Source organism: Quercus robur, chromosome 2 (genome assembly GCF_932294415.1).
Source record: "Quercus robur chromosome 2, dhQueRobu3.1, whole genome shotgun sequence".
NCBI lineage: Eukaryota > Viridiplantae > Streptophyta > Magnoliopsida > Fagales > Fagaceae > Quercus > Quercus robur.
Window position 1 is genome coordinate 97,830,360 of NC_065535.1, and position 19,474 is coordinate 97,849,833.

Sequence of the window (19,474 nt, forward strand, 5' to 3'; positions counted from 1 at the left end):
GAGGAATTTGAAGAGTCTCTTTATGTGAAGATTGTGGATGAATCAGTCTTGTTTTTCTCTAGGGTTTCTTTCTCAAAATTCTCTCTAGAAGCTCTCTTTCTTTCGTGGGTATAAGGGGTATTTATACTAGGGTGAGAATGGAATGTGAAGAGTCAGGTTTTTCAAAACAGGGCTGGCTCGCGGCTTGGCCTCGTGGCTTGACTGAGTCACGAGATCCAGCCACGAGATAACTGAATGGCCAGTTGTCCTATTTTGTCCTGTAATGCTCCAGCTAGCATGACGCTTCGACTTCTGGCATGCCTGGCACGTGTGCAGCTTTTGATGGCTTGCAGCCGCGAGTCACCCGCGAGATCCAGTCGCGAGTTTTTGTTTTTCTTACACACTCTTGAGCATTTCTTCACACTATCTCACTAACTACCCTTACAAGAATCCCACCTAAATACATGGTTACTAATTGCTGAAATATAAGCAAATTTGGCACGGAATAAAGCCAACAAGATGGTTGATTAAATTCAACCTTACACCTTACTCTTCACCTTTTAATTACTGCTATGACTATGATTAATTTCTGTTTAGAGTGTTTTACCAATTTGTATTTAGCTTATATTCATCTTTCCTCACATATATTGTTTGTGTATAAGCTTATGTTGGTAATTTTATATTTGGGGGTCTAAACGCTCATTGGTGTTTTCACGCTAATTGAATTTTCAATTGGTATCAGAGCAGGTACACTTATTTTGGTTTCATTACCAAGTGTGATCCTTGACCCCTTGTGTTATTTATCATGGATAGTGCTTTGTATGCCTCTATGCATGATTTGGTTGATGATGTTTGTAACATGCCACGTGTTTGTAAAAATGCCTCTATGAGTGATAATTATCATGATTGTGATGCTATGTTACATGAATCTTTGGGTGTTGTTGATATTCCTAACATCAAACTCTTGAAGAAAAATGCTAAGAAGTTTCATAAGAATTTGAGCAAGTTCATTTGTGAAAAAGGATGATTTGATTTCTAAGTTCAATGAATCCAATAAATTGGTTGAAAAGTATAAGAAACTTGCTAAACATTCTCTTGAAAAACTAAAGGAGTTTGAATGTTTAAATATGGACTTGGATGCTAAACTTGTTTTATCTAACAAACTAATTGATGAGCTAAAATGTGAAAATGAATCTCTTAAGATGCATGCCAAGTGTTTGATTACTGAACTTATTACTAAAAAGGATGATAATATTTGTTGCAATCATGTTGTGGTACTCGATTTTATGCCTATTGTGTGTTCTACCTCAAAGGACAAATCGGTGTATGTTCTTCCACACAAAATAAATCAAAAGGTGGAGAGAAAGACTCTTAAGCCAAAGCCTCTGTTTGGGTCTCAACCTAAGGTTTTGGATGGATCTAAATTTTCTCTAACTTGTCACCATTGTGGTGTGATTGGTCATGTAAGACCTTAATGTAATAAGTTGAAGAGAGAACAAAACCATGTTGCTAGATCTCTTCCCAAAAATTCTAGTGGATCTAAACACATTGTTTGTCACCATTGTGGCGCTTTTGGTCATCTAAGACCTCATTACTCTAAGTTTCATGCCCTTAAAAGAATCAAAAGAAAAGAGAAACTTGAGTTTATTGGAAGTTGTGCTAAAAATGGTAAACCGGATTTGAGTGAAAATAGCATGTTGTTAAAGAAAGTGTTTAATGCTCTTAACTCCTTGTCTATGTACATCTCTGGTTCTCATTCTTCCAACCCTCGTCTCTCTTTTCATGAGACACTCATTCCAAACAATCGTTCCATTTGGACGAGGAAGGGTTCCTTTGGATGAGAAAGGGTTTCTATGGTTGAGCTTTTGCTTTTTTGATCCTTGATCTAATTCTTTCAATCTTTGTAGGACCCTTTATGTATTGAATGTCATATATTCATGCATTTTGTGCGTATTGCATTTCTTTTATATGCATTGTTTTCTGTTTTGATCTTACTTTTATGTTTTAGTTTTGTGTAAGTAAAAAAATCCAAAACCACATAAAAAGTGAAAAATTCGCAAAGTTTGATCGTATATGTTTGAGCACATATTACATGTGTGTTTGGCCTAGTACCTTCGTACAAATGGCAGTGTGCATTTACGAGCTTAGCTTGTTCTTTATGCACTTATATCGTTGTGGGAAAAATCTTGACATCTATGTGTGATTGTTGTAAATCGATCTTCAAACTTGTCATGATTGATTAGTCAATAGTCTTGTTGGTTTTGATACATGCATAGACTTGTGCCTATATATCTTCCCATTTTTTTTTTTTTTTTGCTTAAAGAGCTCAACCAATATAAATCTCAAAATGAAAAGAGATAATGAACTGCAAAAGCCGTCACATATACTAGTATTTGACTAGGAAAAAGGGAAAGTGACTTTTATGAAAATGTATGGTGCCCAAAAGTCAAAGACTTGTTCATCAAATTGAAATATCAAAAATTTCAAGCATCGATCTCAAAAAGAGATGTAAAGATAAAAAATGATCAAATGTTATGAATTGTAAAGAAACCAAATGAAAAACTTGAAAGATATGTAATCATTTTCTTGTGGGAGGTCATATATGTTCATTTCTATAATTGAGATAAACCACTTGACTTAGTACTAGTTGTGTATGACTTGATTGAATTGATCATTGAAGTTTCACTCTAGACTAAGGACTATTCCACACTTGATACACACACACAACACACATGCCTAATGTTTAATGAATGCCTTATTCATTTGTTCGATTCTACTTATTTAAATGTGATGTGTGTGTGCTCAACTATATATGGTCCAAAAAGATTTTTGATCATTTTATATTCGATTGTACTTATTTAAATGTAATGTGTGTGTACTCAACTATATATGATCCAAAAAGATTTTTTATCACTCTTTGTATTGATGTTTAATGCTTATTTTGTTTTTCATTGTTTTAAACATGTTTTGTGTTGAAAAACAGTTGTCAGAGTTCTTCGTGACTCATCTCGCAACTCGCCCAGTCCTGAAATGCCCAGAAACAGCTTTTTAAAGAGCTTTTCGTGGGAAACCTGTTTTAAACCTCTATCATTCTCTCTAAAACCCCTCTTTCAATATTTTTAATCAAAACCCAATCAATTTAAATGGTTTTTCATTCCATTAACATCTCTAAGGTAATTTTAAACTCTTTTCATTTATTTGGATCCTTAGATTATGTTTTGGAGAGTTTTGTGCTCTTGGTTGGGATTTTCATCATAGGAGTTGGGAAAACTTAATTTTTGTCAAATTTTTGTATGGGATTGGTTTCTTTTAATGATTTACTTTGGATGTTGGTCCCTTGTGGCAAAAAGAACATGTATTAAGGGTGGATTTCATGATGTTCATGTATTGTTTCACATTGTTGTTCATAGTGTGCTCGCTAGGTGTTTGATAAAATTCCTCTTAGGCATTTTCTTACTTGTTTGGACTCCGATGAGTATCAAACTTTGGGGTTTCTCATGTTTCCTCATTAGGAACATGTTTTGGTTCATTGGTTGTATATTTAACACACCTTACCCCGCATGTGCACTTTCCATGCTTTGGTCATGCATTGCACATAACCACCTCTTGCACACACCTTTGCTACCCTTGTCATGCATTGGTTTATATCTTATTTCTTCATCCTAGCATGTCATGTTTACCTTATACTTTGTAGCATTTTGTTTTGTCTTGGTTTGAGCTTCATTTTTTCATTCATCTTGCACCCCTCATACATCATTACCATTGTTCGTACCTTCATCTCTTGCTCTCATTTCTCCTTGGCCCTTTGTCTATTCATGTCAAAAAGGGGGAGAGTATACTCTAGAGTAGTATACCAGAGAGTTTTGTCATTTCTATATGACTCTTGTGTACATTCTTAGGGGGAGAAATTCTATTTCTCCTGCACATTCATAGGGGGAGAGATATTCCATAAGGGAGATGCACATACTAAGGAGGAGAAATCAATACACAGGCAAAAACTCAATAATCAAACCTATGACAGTATCAACTACCAAACTCTTGCTCAGATTTCCAACCAGCTTATTGATATTTTTTTTATATAGATTAGATAACTGTAGCTGCATAATAAATGAAGGACCACTTGCCATTATCATATATTTCGGAAATTTCTTTTCTTGCTTACATGGGATGAAAAATTAATAGTAGTTCGATCAGATTCATTTAGAGAAAGGGTTGAGTGTGTAAACTGTAAATGATATTGTGTTGAAGATTCTAGAAATAATTCTACTCCCTAAGTGAGAAGGGAAAAAGCCTTAGTCGAATCGCATCATCTGTCACTCCGTTATATTTAAAAGTATCACAAATCTCCAAGAAATTTGCAATATGGACATTAGGATCCTCTTGTGACAGCCCCCCGAACTGGACAGTCTACTGTATCATCTGAATGATGGCTGGCTTGATCTCAAAATTATTGGCTTGTATGGCTGGCCTCCTTATGCTCGATGTAGCTCCATTTACCGAGGGCATAGCATAATCTCTTAACGCCTTTTGCTCTTGATCGGCCATATTAGATAGAGATGTGTTGGCCTCTTTCTTCTTTTCTTTCTTGAGCTGACGTAAGGTTCTTTCAATTTCAGGATCAAAGAGTGTCTACTCTAATTTAAATCGGGTCATGCACTTCTAATTCCTAAAAAGAAAGAAAACAAACTCAGATGCACCTAATTTAAATTTTTTTTTTGAATAAATAAAATAAAATCCAAAGTATTACATATCTAGCTAGTATCAATATCAATAACAAATAGTTAATCCCCGGCAACGGCGCCAAAAACTTGTTCGCGAAAAATAAAGTGTTTTTAGAAAAACGAATGTCGAACCCACAGGGATTAACTATGTTATTGAATACCGAAATTCACTAAATTAATTACTATTTGAAAAATCAAAAATAAATGGAATGTTCTACTATCTTAATTAAATTAAACTATTTAATAAAAATAAATCTACGAATACAAAACGTAAAAATCTAAAAGCGTAAAAAAAATATGATAAGAATGGATCTAGAACGATTGATTTCACCTAACAAATCCCACACAATTTATTCTTCCTAATTATTAAATTCTAATAATCTCCCATTGATGATTAAAAATTCCTTAAGTATTCAATATCTTCTCTCGAATAATATCAAAAATATCTTCAACTAACAATTCCATATCTCTATGCGAATTTAATTAATTGGAGACTCATTATGTTCTTTGAATTTTCTAAAAAAACTCACTGACAGCCAATAGCATGCACCTGCGATATAATTTTTTTTTTTAAATGTGGATTACCATATAGAAATTAAGACAATTAATCTTTTTCTTTCTTTTTTTGTATAAGTAAATTAAGACAACTCATCTTATCTTTATTACTCACAAGACTACTACTGAATAGTTAAAATTGACATTCGTAAATATGTTCCAGGTCTTCTAAATCACCCAAATCACCCAAATCACATTTCCAGTATACCCTAACCACTAGAAATCCCAAGTAACCAGGTATTGTAGCAACTTTACTCAATCTCAAGAAGAAAAATAATCGGTCCCTATTCTATGTTAAACAAAGCATTTCACTTATAAACTGATTATGACAACTGCCAAATTCTATAATTGAAAATCCCGCAACCAAACATTTTAAGCCTGCAATTTTTTATTAGCAGTAAAATCATTCAATAGAGGCTATGACTTCAGATAGAATATAATGGAGGAAAAGAATACATATAACCAACCTTGACTAATCTTGTTGAGGATCCATAGCCGACCCCAAAAATTTGGGATTAAGCTTTGTTGCGTTAGGAGTAGTAAATTCATTCAACACACAAACACACACAAGAATTTTTTTTTTTAAATGACAAAGGAACCTCTTCAAGGTAGAGCCACTTCATGTACCGACCCCTATTGAGTAAAACCCAGATACACACACAAGAATATATGCAATAGAAAAATAAACAAAATGAATGCAGATCCAACACTAATAATTTGGAACAACTATATATCCAAGGATCAAGGTTTCATTGCTTCACAACATTGTAGATAACTAAAGAAGAATAATAAGATAATTATAGCAATAGCACACAAAGGCACTTCACCAATATTTGGTGACAGTTAGTCCTATCTCAAATTTAGAAATGCCAAATCTGACCATTAAGTGTTATTATACAAGTTAAATGCCCAAAACTTGTATCAACCCAATCAACCTACAAGATTTTCCATTGCACAAGCAGAAAAGGCAAGCAAAACAGGAGCAATGCATGGACCAATAACAGCCATCCCATTTATTTAGTTCGTGGCCCCCATCCAGTAGGGATAACACATAAAGAGTTTAGAAGCGAGTAATAAATTCTTATATGCTCTAACAGCCAATAATGTACCAATGCAAAGAAGTGGCACCAACCTTCTCCATTTTCAAATTACACACCCAAGAAATATTTATATATATTCAGAAATTGACAGTCTAGCAATATTCATACCTGTGGGAAGTCAATCCCACAAGTTATGTGAACCTTTTGTGAAGGAAATGCAGCAACAAAAGAATCTTTCCTCCACGCATGCACAGGTTCATTCACATAAGGTACCATTTTTTCACAACTGTTCCCACACTGATCTGTGGCCACCTGTAACCCAACTTGTTCTATGGCCTTCACGCATTCACTTGCCGAGCCATCAAAAATCGGAACCTGAGTGTGTAATTATAGAAACCATAAGTCACCCTACAACATGTTCAAGCCTTACCCGTTATTGGGCTTGATCCAAATGCATAAAGTTCCTATTAATATATAATTCAATACATTATATATTCTTTTCCAACAAGTTTGTCCGTAAGTCACATACCTTGTCTGTGCACGGTTCACCCTTTGAGGTCTTGCTCTTGCTGGTGCAACTTCATTAGTTTCTTCAGTACTGGCAGAAGTAGAAGCAGAACCCGAATTTTCTTCATTTTCAGTCACTTCATTTACCTTACCAACCCTTCCCAACACAGAACCACTTTTCTTGTTGAATGGAGATGCCCTCATCTTTCTCACTTTCTTCTCTGGTGAAATCTCAGAATTTTCAGCAGGCTTTAACATGTCAGTTAACAGCTTCTGGCCTAATGTCTGAGGCTGCTGCTTATTGGCTGCACCTCTCTTCTTTGCCGCTGCAGGGGCCTTAACTGCCTTAGCATTTGCAGCCGGATTTCTCCCGCCCTCTTTCCTGGCTTCTGTAGCAGCTACAACTTCTATCTCACTATCTTCATCATCATCATCATCAATTTCATTAATATCATTATCATCAACATTATCGTTAGATATCTCCGAAACAGTTGCCAAGGGCTTCTTCTTCTGTGCAGCAGCAGCCCTTTTGCTAGGTTCTTTCTTCTTGGCTGGTACTTTGGGCACTTCAGTCTCCATGGCTGTTGGGCATAAAAACAATGAGAAATTTAACTCACAAATACTTACAGAAAAAACACTCCAACACATTCCTAATGATCGCAGTAAAAGATCATGGAAAAATTCACAAGAAACTAATTATTAGTTCTGCTGAATCTCAAGTGGAAATTTTAGTTGGTGCTTGTAACATGGAAAATTTTTATCTATGTACATTACAGTATTTCGTTCTTGTATAATTGATTTTATGAAGAATAATAGAAACACAATTTCTCACACAAGATCATATATTATCCGGTTTGCAAACAATATCCCCACATCATCCACTGTAATCTTTCTTACATTACAGCTGAGTTGTGTAAAGATGATAATAAATAGTCTAATGAAATATAATAATATAGCATTTACCGGCTGATTGATCAGGAGATGAGTCAACGTTATAGGCAGCAAGTCGTTCTTTAAGCTTAAGCACATCGTCGTTGTCGTCGTCATCATCATCATTCAAGACTAAAGTTTGCTTTTTCGGCTGAAAAGAAAAGGTAATATCAACATGAGTTCTAGAGAAATCCTTTACAAGGAAAAATAGAACATAGTAACAGAAACAGAAACAGACCTTAGCAGGAGCTTTCCTAGAGACTTCTCTGCCTTTGGGTTTTGCTGCCTCAGGAGCTTTCTCTGGTAAATCAAGCAGATGTAAACCAAAAATCAAACAAAAACTAATACATATAATAAACATAAAATTGTTTGACACTTACCAATTTCCATTGCAGCCATAGATGATGAGACAGCTTCTGCAACAGATTCTGCATTATTTGCCTTCTTATTATTGTTCTTCCGTGGGTTCCTGGGTGCTTGTCTAATAGACTTCATAGCAGCTTCACCCCTTGCTTTGCCTCTCATTTTCTTTCTTAACTCCTCTGACTGAGCATCACTTTTCTCAAGCTCCTAAATGACATAAAACTAAACAGTCAAGAATCAGAAAGACACAAAGATAAACAAATCATCACAAGGAATTGTTAATTTTTCAGTCATACATCGAGTTGCCCCTCCAGAGCATCAAGATCTTTCCTCCAAAAGGACTTTGGACTTTGGAGTTTCCTTTCTCAAATCATCAACCTCCTTATTGAGCTTATCCCTTTCAGCACATAGCTCCTGAACCTTCTCAATGGTCAGGCCTTCTTGCTATTATCCTTTTATTGCATCGATAATAGCAGACCACCAAATAATTTGGCAAACAAAAGATTTTAAGCCACCACCATCCTCTCTTTCCAAATATATCCACATTTATTTTTGAGAATTAAAGTTGTGGGATTCATGAGAAATTTCCAGGTCCAAAATCTGCACTAACCCGAGCATGATATACATTAGCAAGAATCTAACACTCATAAAACTTGGTCAATCATCTTCCCCATTTTTCATAAAAAACTAATACATGGATATTTAATTTCCTTCAGAAAGTGGCAATAAATGGCATAATCATTTTCCCATGTTTCATAGGCAGCAGCTGAAAGTCTGAAATAGTAAGTTCTGATTTAAAAAAAGAAGGGAAAAAAATTAAATGCTTTAACACACGACTACTTATCAAGATTTAGCTTCAAATTCAGTATGTTCAGGAAATTTTCTACAATGTAAGCCATTCTCCAAACTTGGTACATGCTAAGTAGGTCACCTTTAAACTTCACGTGCTTGATTAGGTTTACTTATGACCATCATTTGAGGCTCTGCTACAACAATGTGATACTAAGGATATGAAAGTCTTCCCAATAAACATGACACTAACCATCCATCTTTACCACAACAATTTCAAACCCAAAAGTGCTTAGATTACTGCCCTGGTCGATCATTAAGGCCTAGGCTTAATACTTAGAAGTGGGAAGAGGAGGAAAATTTGAAGTTAAGAAGATTCTGTATGATACCAAAGTTGCAGTTATAGATACAGTTTCAAGATATAACCAACACATCAAGAGCAAAATGATCCACTGTCACAAATTTATTTTCACGTTATCAGAGTCTTCAAGGTGAGTATAAGTGGAGTAATATATGCAACCTAATATAATTAAATCAACTAAAATCGAAAATGCCTGAAGACTCTGCTGACTACATATTGAAAGAGTTGAGGCCACATGAAGTTCATCACAATTCTGGTTCAAGAATATCCAAACAAAAACCGTAATTTGGATATAAACTAGCCATATAAACGTTTTACATTCTTCACTACTTCCCCAACTTGTGATTGAGCAAACCCTTAGTCCAGTTGGTGCATAAATGGAGTGGCAAGTGAGTACATCTAGGTTTCACCCCAACAATAAGCAGTACTATGCAATTATAACAGAGGCCCACAAGAAGGACAACGAGGGAGAGGAGAATTTTTTTTTTGAAAAGAAGAGGGAGAGGAGATTAAGAACTTGATAGCTCAAATTTTCCAGTAAAACTTTATCCAAAAATAAGAAGCAAACACAGCAAACCTATTCAACAAAGGGAGAAAAATTCACTTAAATAATTTGAAAGAATTGAAAACTTCAGATCATATATTTTTGACAATTCGATTTCAACAACCTAAGTCACAGCAACCTAATAAACAGTAAATAAGAATGCCATACCTGGCACCCGTGAGTTTGAATTTGTTGGCCAAACTTGGTCAATGCATTCATACCACAAAATGCATGTTTTGAAGTGGAATATTTTTGTCTCTTATGCAACCAAGAAGATCACCAATGAAGGTTTCAAAGTCCAAATCTGGTTTAGAGAGAAGGAAGGGTGGGGGGGAGAAATCTCGTTATGCTAATTCAAGGTTGTAATATTTGGGAAACAAGCATACATTTTTTTACAATAAAGGTATTAAAACCTTCATTGAGATCAGCTCCAACATCTTCAGAAACTGATTCTTCAAGCTCCATTTTTGTGGACCTTAGAGGTAGGGTCCAAGGAAACTGATGAAAAGGCTGATGAGGTTCTAAAGTTGGATATTTTGGATTGTTGGACTCCAGAAAATCACTATCCATGGTCTAAATCTAGAAATGGTAAACATTTAGATTTAGACCGTCATTATTGATTTTCTGCAGTCCAACAATCCAAAATATCCAACTTTAGAACCTCATCAGCCTTTTCATTAGTTTCCTTGGACCCTACGTACTGAGCAAAGTTCAAAAATAGATAAGCTCCTGATAAAAAACATAATCATAGAGCACATTTTCAAACTCCCCAACTTCATTCAGCTCAGCCCCTCTAACTGGCCCCAGTTAAATACATCACAAACTAAAAAAGGAAGCTAAGGGAGCTTACTGAACGATCCAAACCAACAGCCTGTAGTCAAATCCTCATATCCCCAGCCTTAAATGATTTAATAGAGACCTGGGTATCACAATGAACAATGTCAATAAACAGAACACAGTTTGGGCCCGAAGTAGGAAAATCCGTTTTGTAAATCCCATAACTAAGTGCAGTTGCAGTGCAGTCATGCATCAATTAGCTACACTAATTTCGTATGTCTATATAAGATATTCAATGCTTAACAGCTTGAACGAAAATTTATATTTCTTTATTATGAAGAGAGGATTACCAACCACTTGAAAATCAATAATAAGTTAGAATCATTACCAGCCACTTCAAAATCAACCAAATCTGCCATCTCCAAGCTTATTGGCATTAGAAAAGTTATTTGTTGCAACTTTTATTATGCTGAACATGAATTTCAGTGCTCCCAGCTTTTTCATAGCATCATCATCTTGATGAAAGTAACAAGTGAACAAACCATGATAATTAACTAACCATCAAAACAAAGAATGCTTTTTAGCTGCTCATATATTGTAAAATAAACTTTGAAAAGGTATCATTTGAGTTACCTTTTTTGGACCTTATGTCGTCTCATATAATGAGGAGGAGGTCTTGCATGTCCTTCATCAGATGCCTCGGGCCCAGCGTTGTGTCCATGTTTGTGCCCCCCTGTCCCACAAGGAGGTGCCTTTGATTTGCGTTTCGGCCGACCTTTTGCCACTGCAAGTAACCCAACAACCTGCTCAACCTGAACATGGGGTGGGTCGATGGCTGAAGAAGGGCCAATAGACGTACTGTGGGAGGGTGGCTCCTGCTGCATGTCAGATGGGGTCGGATCAATACCCAGGTCAAAGGATGGAATGGGTGACAGCTTGGGAAATGACCGTGGGGTGGGTGGACGAATGTCAAACCCAGGACAAGGATGTGGAGTGGGTGGAGGGATGGTGGGACGAGGAGATGGATGTGGGATGGGTGAAGGGATGGTGGGGCTAGGGGATGGATGTGGGGTGGATGAAGGGATGGCAGGGCTAAGAGATGGATGTGGGGTGGACGGAGAGGGATCGGGGGTAGGGACAACCCAAGGGGTAGCAACAGGCAGACGAGAGGGACATTCGGCCAGAGCTGTGCTCGTGCTTGGGCCCTCAATACTGCTTTGGCCCGCAGGAGTAGCTGCCTCCTCATTCAGGGCCTCAGGGATGGGAGGTTGTACACGGTCAAGGAGGTGCACTACCGTCAGCACATCAATAATGTCCTTGTGGTCCTCCATACCCACTGGGTGATGCCTCAACAAATGGTTGACAAGTGAAACCTGCACATGGAAAACCCACATATATTAGTAATGCCTAAATAATCAACAATGCCAATCGATAATAAAATAAATAAATGTTGGTTTTGAATTGGTTCTGCTAGTAATAATTGCAAATTATAGGGAGAGCAAGTGCTAAGCAGAAAATGTAGTAACATATATCATGTTCTGTAAACAATGGTTTCATGCTAAGAAGTACGGTAAGATGTAGAAGACATGGAGAACTTACCATCATAGTCAATTTAGCATCGGGCTTATCGATAAACCTCCGAGTTACCCTGTTGAACCAGCCGAAGTACTCGTGCTGTGGAGGCATATCACCAAGCACTACTTCAAAACGCCGTTGAAGGCGATTACCCCAGTCAAGTATATGCATAGCATGTTTTCGCATCCAATTAACACCGACCTTCCCCCTCAAATCAATTTTATGAAGGACCTCATTAGTGTCAACATCACGGGGAATTTCTTGGATCATCCCAAATTGACAAACGACACAATCCAGTGTATGTTTATATTTCAAAATTCATCAAACCTATAAGATTGTTCCTAAACATGTAAAACAGGGCATTTTCATACTTGGCCTGGCAACATTGAAGCTATTTGCTCGCGATACCTGTCCCTGAAGATGTGGATAGGCCTATTTTTCTTGTTTGGGACCCACAACCACCTACAACAATCAAGAAGAAGGGATCAATATCTAGAATTTTCCTACTAAGATAATGTTATGATTAAATCTATAATGTAATCACATATTACAACTAAGATAATCTTATAGATATTTACTCAATTAATAATATCACTAGAACAACTTCAATAGTCCTTATAAAAAATAGAGCACATACAAGCCACATGACAGTCACAAAATTAGAGTATATTAACGTAATCATATATATTGAACCTCTGTTTAAAATTTAGAAGCCTTTACAAAAAATAAATAGAATCAATGGGTTTTGTTGGAATTGTATGGATGATGCGCATAGGCTAGTGAATTGTGAGACTGTGGCTAAGTGGCAATTGAAGAATAGTTCTGAGGCTCATAATACAGTATGGATGGTAATCAATACCAAGCCATGTCCAAAGTGTGGAAAACCCATTGAGAAGAACCAAGGGTGCATGCACATGACATGTATGAAACCTTGTAGACATGAGATTGTGTTAGAATATTCATAAAACTTCATTTTGACAGAATTACCGATCTGGAATAACACTGAAATCAACAAACTTGGCATAAAATATGTAGAGTATGTTGTGTATACACAGAACCAATATTTTGGATGATGTTGCAACATTGGTAGAAAATTGGGTTTATCAAGGAGGAAGTAAATTGCTTTAATTCCATAATTTTACCGCCACATCTATAACAATACCTAGTAGACCAGTTGTGCAATGTTCTTATACAAGGCCCTATAAAATTCAAACAAAGTTATAGAAGTTATCAGTTATCACTAAACAAATATTAAAAATACTATTTTTTCACAGCTAAGCACATTTTTACAACATCCAAACCTCTTCAAACATTTTTCAATTCATCAAGGGTTGCCCAAAAATGCCTTTATAAAAAACAATTAGTTGCCCAATCCACCAAAAAAAAAAAAAAAAAATCACCAAACAATAATAATTAGTTAAAAACAGGGTGGAGTGGGTTTTGGGAGAGAGGATGTAGTCTGTCCAAAATAAAGGGAGTGGGGATGGGATTCAAGAGAGACTTCAGGGACAATCACACACCGGAGGACCATAAGCACCCACTGGCAGGCCACGCTCAACTACCGGGCACAAATAGGAGAACCTGGCCCATGCCCAATACTGGACCAACAGTAAGCACCCACCGATCTAACTGGTACCCCTATCGCTTGCCTTGCATAACTCTCAGTACAACCATGCAAGGCAAGCACTTCCTCAACTGTACATTTGTGGGTTGTGAAGGTCTTCTAACTGCTGTACTCATATTAGATGCACCCTATCGCCGAATTTGTCCCTGAATATTGTGTCCCCCTATAGTACTAGGATGTAGCATCGTGCGTACTTATGCAGCTCATCCTCTTCAGCATTAGGCGGCAATGGACTAGCAACTTGCTCCAAAAGTTGGCTGATAAGAATCCTCTGGCCAGTGAGTTGCTTATGTGGCTCTTGATTTATAGGTTGAAACCCAAGGAAGTCCCGGAACACCTCTGTCCAGGTTTTCTGCGTGCTCCCTGTTATAGTGTCACCATCAACAGGAAGCCCGAGAAGAGCCTCCACATCTTGCAATGTGATGTTAACCTCACCATGTGGCATGTGGAAGGTGTGAGTCTCGGGTTGCCATAGCTCCATTAAGGCCGTTATCAGGCCATGGTCAATCTCTCTACTCGGAACCCAGAGGAGTCCCTCCAAACCAAGTGTCTTAATGATGTTAACGACTCGGTCATCCACCATTGGCTCTCGATTGGAGAACTCTGAACTACGGCTGCGGCAGGTAAGGGTCCCTAGATCCTGCACAAACAGAACCATAGACTAATATATGACAGCTGCAACATGTACATTGTATGAATTAAATGCATGTACATTAGTTAAAGATTTAGTGTTGCGTTTTTTACCTGCCCATTCCAAATAGCATCGAACCGATGGTTGGCCTGCTGTGTCAACATCAACGTGTCAATGGGTCCAGGCTCTGCATAGTTAATCCGTCCAACATATGCAGCAACCATACTGCACAAAAATGATAAGCAGTTAGCACGTAATAGATATTATCAAAAACAAAAACAAAAACAATCTAAGAAAGATTCTCAAAAAAGAAGCCACAGACAACACAGCTTATTAGGCTTTGTATATCACTTTATGATTAGAGATGTACAGAAGTTAACATAACAGAAGGGGAGGAAGCAAGATGCAGGAGTTGGCTGGATCAGAATCTAAACTTCACCATGCTACATGTAATAGTTGTACAAATAGTTAGAGTCTCCATTTCCCAAACATCAAATTCTACTCTTGATTATTTATCATTCCTCTATTAAAGATGATTGTTGTGAAAATAAACCCATTTAGGCAAGATTAAAGAAAAGAGAAAAAAAATAGACACGAGAATTTTCGCAATATGCCTACGTCCACTGGTGGTGACAAAAAAAGTTTCACTATAAAATAAGAAGATTACAATAGTAACACAAGCACTCTCGACCCAAACCCCAATTTAATTCTACTTTTCCCTAAATGAATTGCCACAGCACTAACTTAATATATGTATATATATTAAGTCGGCTAAGGTATTAACCTTGCACAAGGGTTACTATAGACCGCTATATTACAACAAGTACTCTATGTTAGACCAAATTATAGCCACCGACTCAACAATGATGATGATGATGTTGTGTTGGTTATTTAATTAAATTCGTTGTACTGTGTCTAGCTTTCAATAATTGCATAGCTTGAATTACAAATTAAGCTTGATAAATGATTTTGAGAATAAATGCCCTAAGGGCAATGGTAAGGAGCTTTTTTTCAAGAAATAAAAAATCAAATTGGAGTACATATATTCAAAAAAGAAAAACTACACAATCACATCGTGCCTATAAATTAATGAATTATTAACAAGTACATTTCCTACTTCGATCAAAATGTGAGCTCATGAATGAGTGGAAGTATATAATTTCTTAACCTATACTTTAAGGCACTAATTAACAGTACCTTTTTAAGAATTATCATTTCCTCTGGTAATGAGTAATTAATCAAGCCCCATCCTCATATGCAAGCAAAAATAACAAAGTTTGACATTGTACTTACCTTTTTTTTTTTTTTTTGGTTTGTTGATAAGTATGATATTCATATTGTAGTTACTTGATAGAGTATTAACTATTAAACACTGGACGTATATATAAAAAAATAAAAAAAAAAAGTAAAAAAAAAAACAGTATTAAACACTAGGGCCCCAAACAAGGTCGATGATGAATTGATGAGCATATGATGAACTTGCTTTCTTCTAGTCGACAAACTTGTCCAATTAATTGGGACCAAGCTGGCTCAATTTCCGAAGGAAAAAAAGGAATGGCACAATGGATGATCACAAAAGTAAAACATTTCTTTCTTTTAAACAAGTGGTTGACTGATTTTTATTCTTATTATCCACTTGTCTATCATCACTTTTTTGCCATGAAAAATAATGGAAGAAAGAGAGAAATAAATGAGATTTTTTAAGAATAAATTCCAATGCGCACATAAAAAAGAAATTCTATTTATGTCTACTATCACAATAAGAAAAAAAGAGTACTTCTATTTATCTACATTCACAATAAAACAAAAAAAAAAATTTGATTATTCAAAATGCTATTATTTATTAGAAACATTATATATACACATAGAAGAGAATAGCCTTATCTCAAAAAAAAAAAAAAAAAAAGGAAGAAGAACTTATCCCAAATATATATATTACTAAAAACTGAAACGTAGCGTTTAATGTTACTGTGCTCACATTGAGCCACATCAACATCTATGTCATTATCCTTTTTCTTTTCAATTTTCCTATAATTGTTTTTTAACATTTACTTTTTTTTAATAATTGCACTTTCTCCAACCTTTCTCATGTCTTTATCTTTTCATCTCTCCACTACTCTCAACCTTAATATCACTTTTCATCTTTCTTTATTTTGTCTCTTTATCTTTCCCTCCCTTACCTTTTCATCTCCCCACTACCCTTAACCTTAATGTCACTATTCATCTTTCCATTCATTTTCGTTTATTTTGTCTCTTCATATTCATACCATCTTCTATAAATTTGTTATTCTCTCTTCCATTTTTTGCATAGTTTTCCATCACATAAAGGTTTTCTCTCTCTCTCTCTCTCTCTCTCTCTCACAATTATTTTTGGAGTATTTTTTTTTCTTGCATCTCTACTTAAGTTGACAAATTTTTGTGTTTGTTATAACTCTATGTTGGGTTGGTATGATTTAGTTTTGTGTTTTAAGTTTTTCTTTTTTTTTTTTTTTTTTTTGATTGTTAAATATTATACTATTGTGTTATAAAAAAAATTTAAAAAGATAATATATAAGAATATAATATACATTATTCTATTACATAACATTTTTTTTTTTTGAGAATCTTCTATTACATAACATGATTTGGATAATTTGGTGTTTATTGTTATATATATATATATATATATATATATATATATATATATATATATATATATATATTATATTTTTACTTTTTAAATTTTTTTATCTTATTTTATTCAATATATAAACTCAGACACATCCTCCATATAATTAAATTATTTATATTATCTTTTTTTTTTAATTAAACATATAATATTTTATTTAAATTTAAATAAATTAAATTGTACTCACTTTTTTTAATATTTACACTTTCTCCAACCTTTCTCTTTCTCTTTACATTTTCATCTCCTCATTACCCTCTCTCTTAATATCACTCTTCATCTTTCCCTTTATTTTGTTTCTTCTTATTGTTATCATTTTAGTATAAATTTGGCATTCTCTTTTCCATTATATGCATAATTTTTCTTCACAAAAAAATTTATTTCTCTTTCTCTCTCAATTTTTGGTGATATATATATAATTTGCATCTCTGCTTTAGATTGAGAAATTTTTGTGTTTTTTAGAACTCTACTTTAGGTTGATCCAATTTAATTGTGTTTTAAGGTTTTTTTTTTTTTTTTTTAGTTGTTAAATTTTATCATATTGCATTGTAAAGAATTAAAGATAGTATATAAGAATGTAATATTTTAATATTACATAATATGATTTAAATAATTTGGTATTTATTTAGAGATAATTAATTTGGTGTTTATTGTTATATCTTTTATTTTTATTTTTTTCTTTTCATATTATTTTATTCAACATTATTATTATTGTTGTTGAATTAATATATTAAATTTTATATTTTTTCAAAGTCAATATATTAACTTGAAAGAAAACGAAAAACCAACTATTAACCAATAATATTATCACACGCAACGCGCGGGTCTACGACTAGTTAACATAATTTCAATGCATTACTAAATTCCTCATTTAACAACTTGAATTAAATAGGCAACACAACAAAACACATTTAAGTACATAACACACCATTATTCCTAATTCACTGTTTTTTTTTTCCCCCAGTTTTTGCTAAGTGACATAAAGCAATCAAATTTCTATTGTTAAACCAATTAAGCAATAGTGAAGCAAATAGAGTGCACAGTAGAGTTCAATGTATAGCCAAAAAATACTTTGATGAGAAAGATTCTTCAGTTTGTAAAGTTGTTGTTCTGGGGCTGTTTCGAATGCATAGTGAAGCAAATAGAGTGCACAATGGGGGGGGGCTTTATTTCAAGTTGCTCAGTGCAGTGAGCAATTCTGTTGGATTTGGACATTGATACAAAATTGAGGCATATCCTTTCTGCAATTGCAAGTAAGGTATGCTGAATAATTTTGTCTACACCAGGTTGATGGATTTGTTATGTGGTAAAGCATTAGATTGACAAATTTCATGGTGAGTCTCTTGCTGTCTAGAGCACGTAGAACCTATGTCAAGGCTTTTTGTTTGGGCTTGTAAGTTAATATTTATAGGCATTAGTACGTAAATTTCTCATCGACCTTCTAGAGCTTTGTATTCCAAACAATGAGCCACTTCAAATGATTGTAAGATCTCTAATAGAACATTAACAACAGGAATTTTTTAGCTTGTCAGCTGGCTTCGTTGTTTTATGTTTCACAGACATAAGACCTTCCAGCTGATTGGTTGTTTCCAATCTATCTGTGTGAATCCACTAACTAATCTATTTACTTGTGTAGTTTTAAATGCTCCCATTTTCTCTCTCTGTATCACTTTCAGAGTTTACGAAATGCTGGATTGTCTTGTTGAAATTCTGTCCCTGCATTGTAATGTGGTATATAGTCGGAATGCAGGTTACTATTTTTGTTTGAAAATTTTCTAAATAGTACGTAGTCTAAAAGAATTCAGACCTAGCATTGGGTGATCAAAGTACTGCATTTTTTTTTTCCTTGTGCCTAGACCAAGGGGAGAAAACGAGGAGCATATTTGGTGGGTTGTTGAGCTTGGGAAGTTGATTGTTTGAGGTAAATGGACAGTTGCTATGTACCAAACGCTCTTGACTGTACCACACATACTTATTTTAAGTGAGGACTATATAAATTTTTTAATTTGGACTTGTTAGGTTCTAAAGACTTAGGTTTTTATGTATTTAGAACTCTAATGTGTATTGTTGGCAAACCATGATTAAAACAATATGTTTAGAAGTGTTTAGTCTTGCTCAAAGTTGTATCTTTTATGTAAAGTTGGAATCAAGCTAATGCAGAAGTTACTGTGCATTTCGGTCTGGCTCGATCGATCGAAGTTTAGGCTCGATCGACCGAATCTCGGGCAAAATGTGTTTTTCTGCAGATTTCCAACTCAGCCCTAGTTGTTTAAAACGTTTAGGGTTTTCTAATTTGTCCGTAGTATAAAAGGCAAACTTTAGCCACGTTTTAGTGTTGCTCATATTGCTGTTTGTGTAAATCTTTTGTGAGATCTAGAGAAGCTTTCCTTTACACAAACTTAGGGTTTTCAAG

The 19,474-nt window shown here is 35.0% G+C and overlaps 3 protein-coding genes across 4 annotated transcripts in view; all 3 read right to left on the reverse strand.

Moving 5' to 3' along the window:
• LOC126716130 (glutathione S-transferase zeta class-like) overlaps window positions 1-19,474 on the reverse strand; it is a 45,424-nt gene that overhangs the window by 8,472 nt on the left and 17,478 nt on the right. The window lies entirely within an intron of this gene.
• Window positions 6,619-8,602, reverse strand: LOC126716127 (DNA topoisomerase 2-like). Of its 2 annotated transcripts, XM_050417146.1 has the most exons (6): window positions 8,392-8,602; window positions 8,113-8,302; window positions 7,971-8,032; window positions 7,766-7,883; window positions 6,825-7,383; window positions 6,619-6,670 (listed from the first exon to the last, which is right to left on the reverse strand). In XM_050417146.1, the coding sequence occupies exons 2-6, from the start codon at window positions 8,255-8,257 to the stop codon at window positions 6,634-6,636; spliced, it is 921 nt and encodes a 306-aa protein (XP_050273103.1). In that variant the 5' UTR covers window positions 8,258-8,302; window positions 8,392-8,602; the 3' UTR covers window positions 6,619-6,633. The 2 variants fall into 2 exon arrangements, with proteins under 2 accessions (XP_050273103.1, XP_050273104.1); XM_050417147.1 differs by lacking the exon at window positions 8,392-8,602 and having other exon boundaries at window positions 8,113-8,340.
• On the reverse strand, window positions 10,489-11,926 carry LOC126716131 (vegetative cell wall protein gp1-like). Its single transcript, XM_050417157.1, has 3 exons — window positions 11,200-11,926; window positions 10,955-11,081; window positions 10,489-10,708 (listed from the first exon to the last, which is right to left on the reverse strand). Exons 1-2 carry the CDS (start codon window positions 11,895-11,897, stop codon window positions 11,078-11,080), a joined length of 702 nt encoding a protein of 233 aa, XP_050273114.1. The 5' UTR covers window positions 11,898-11,926; the 3' UTR covers window positions 10,489-10,708; window positions 10,955-11,077.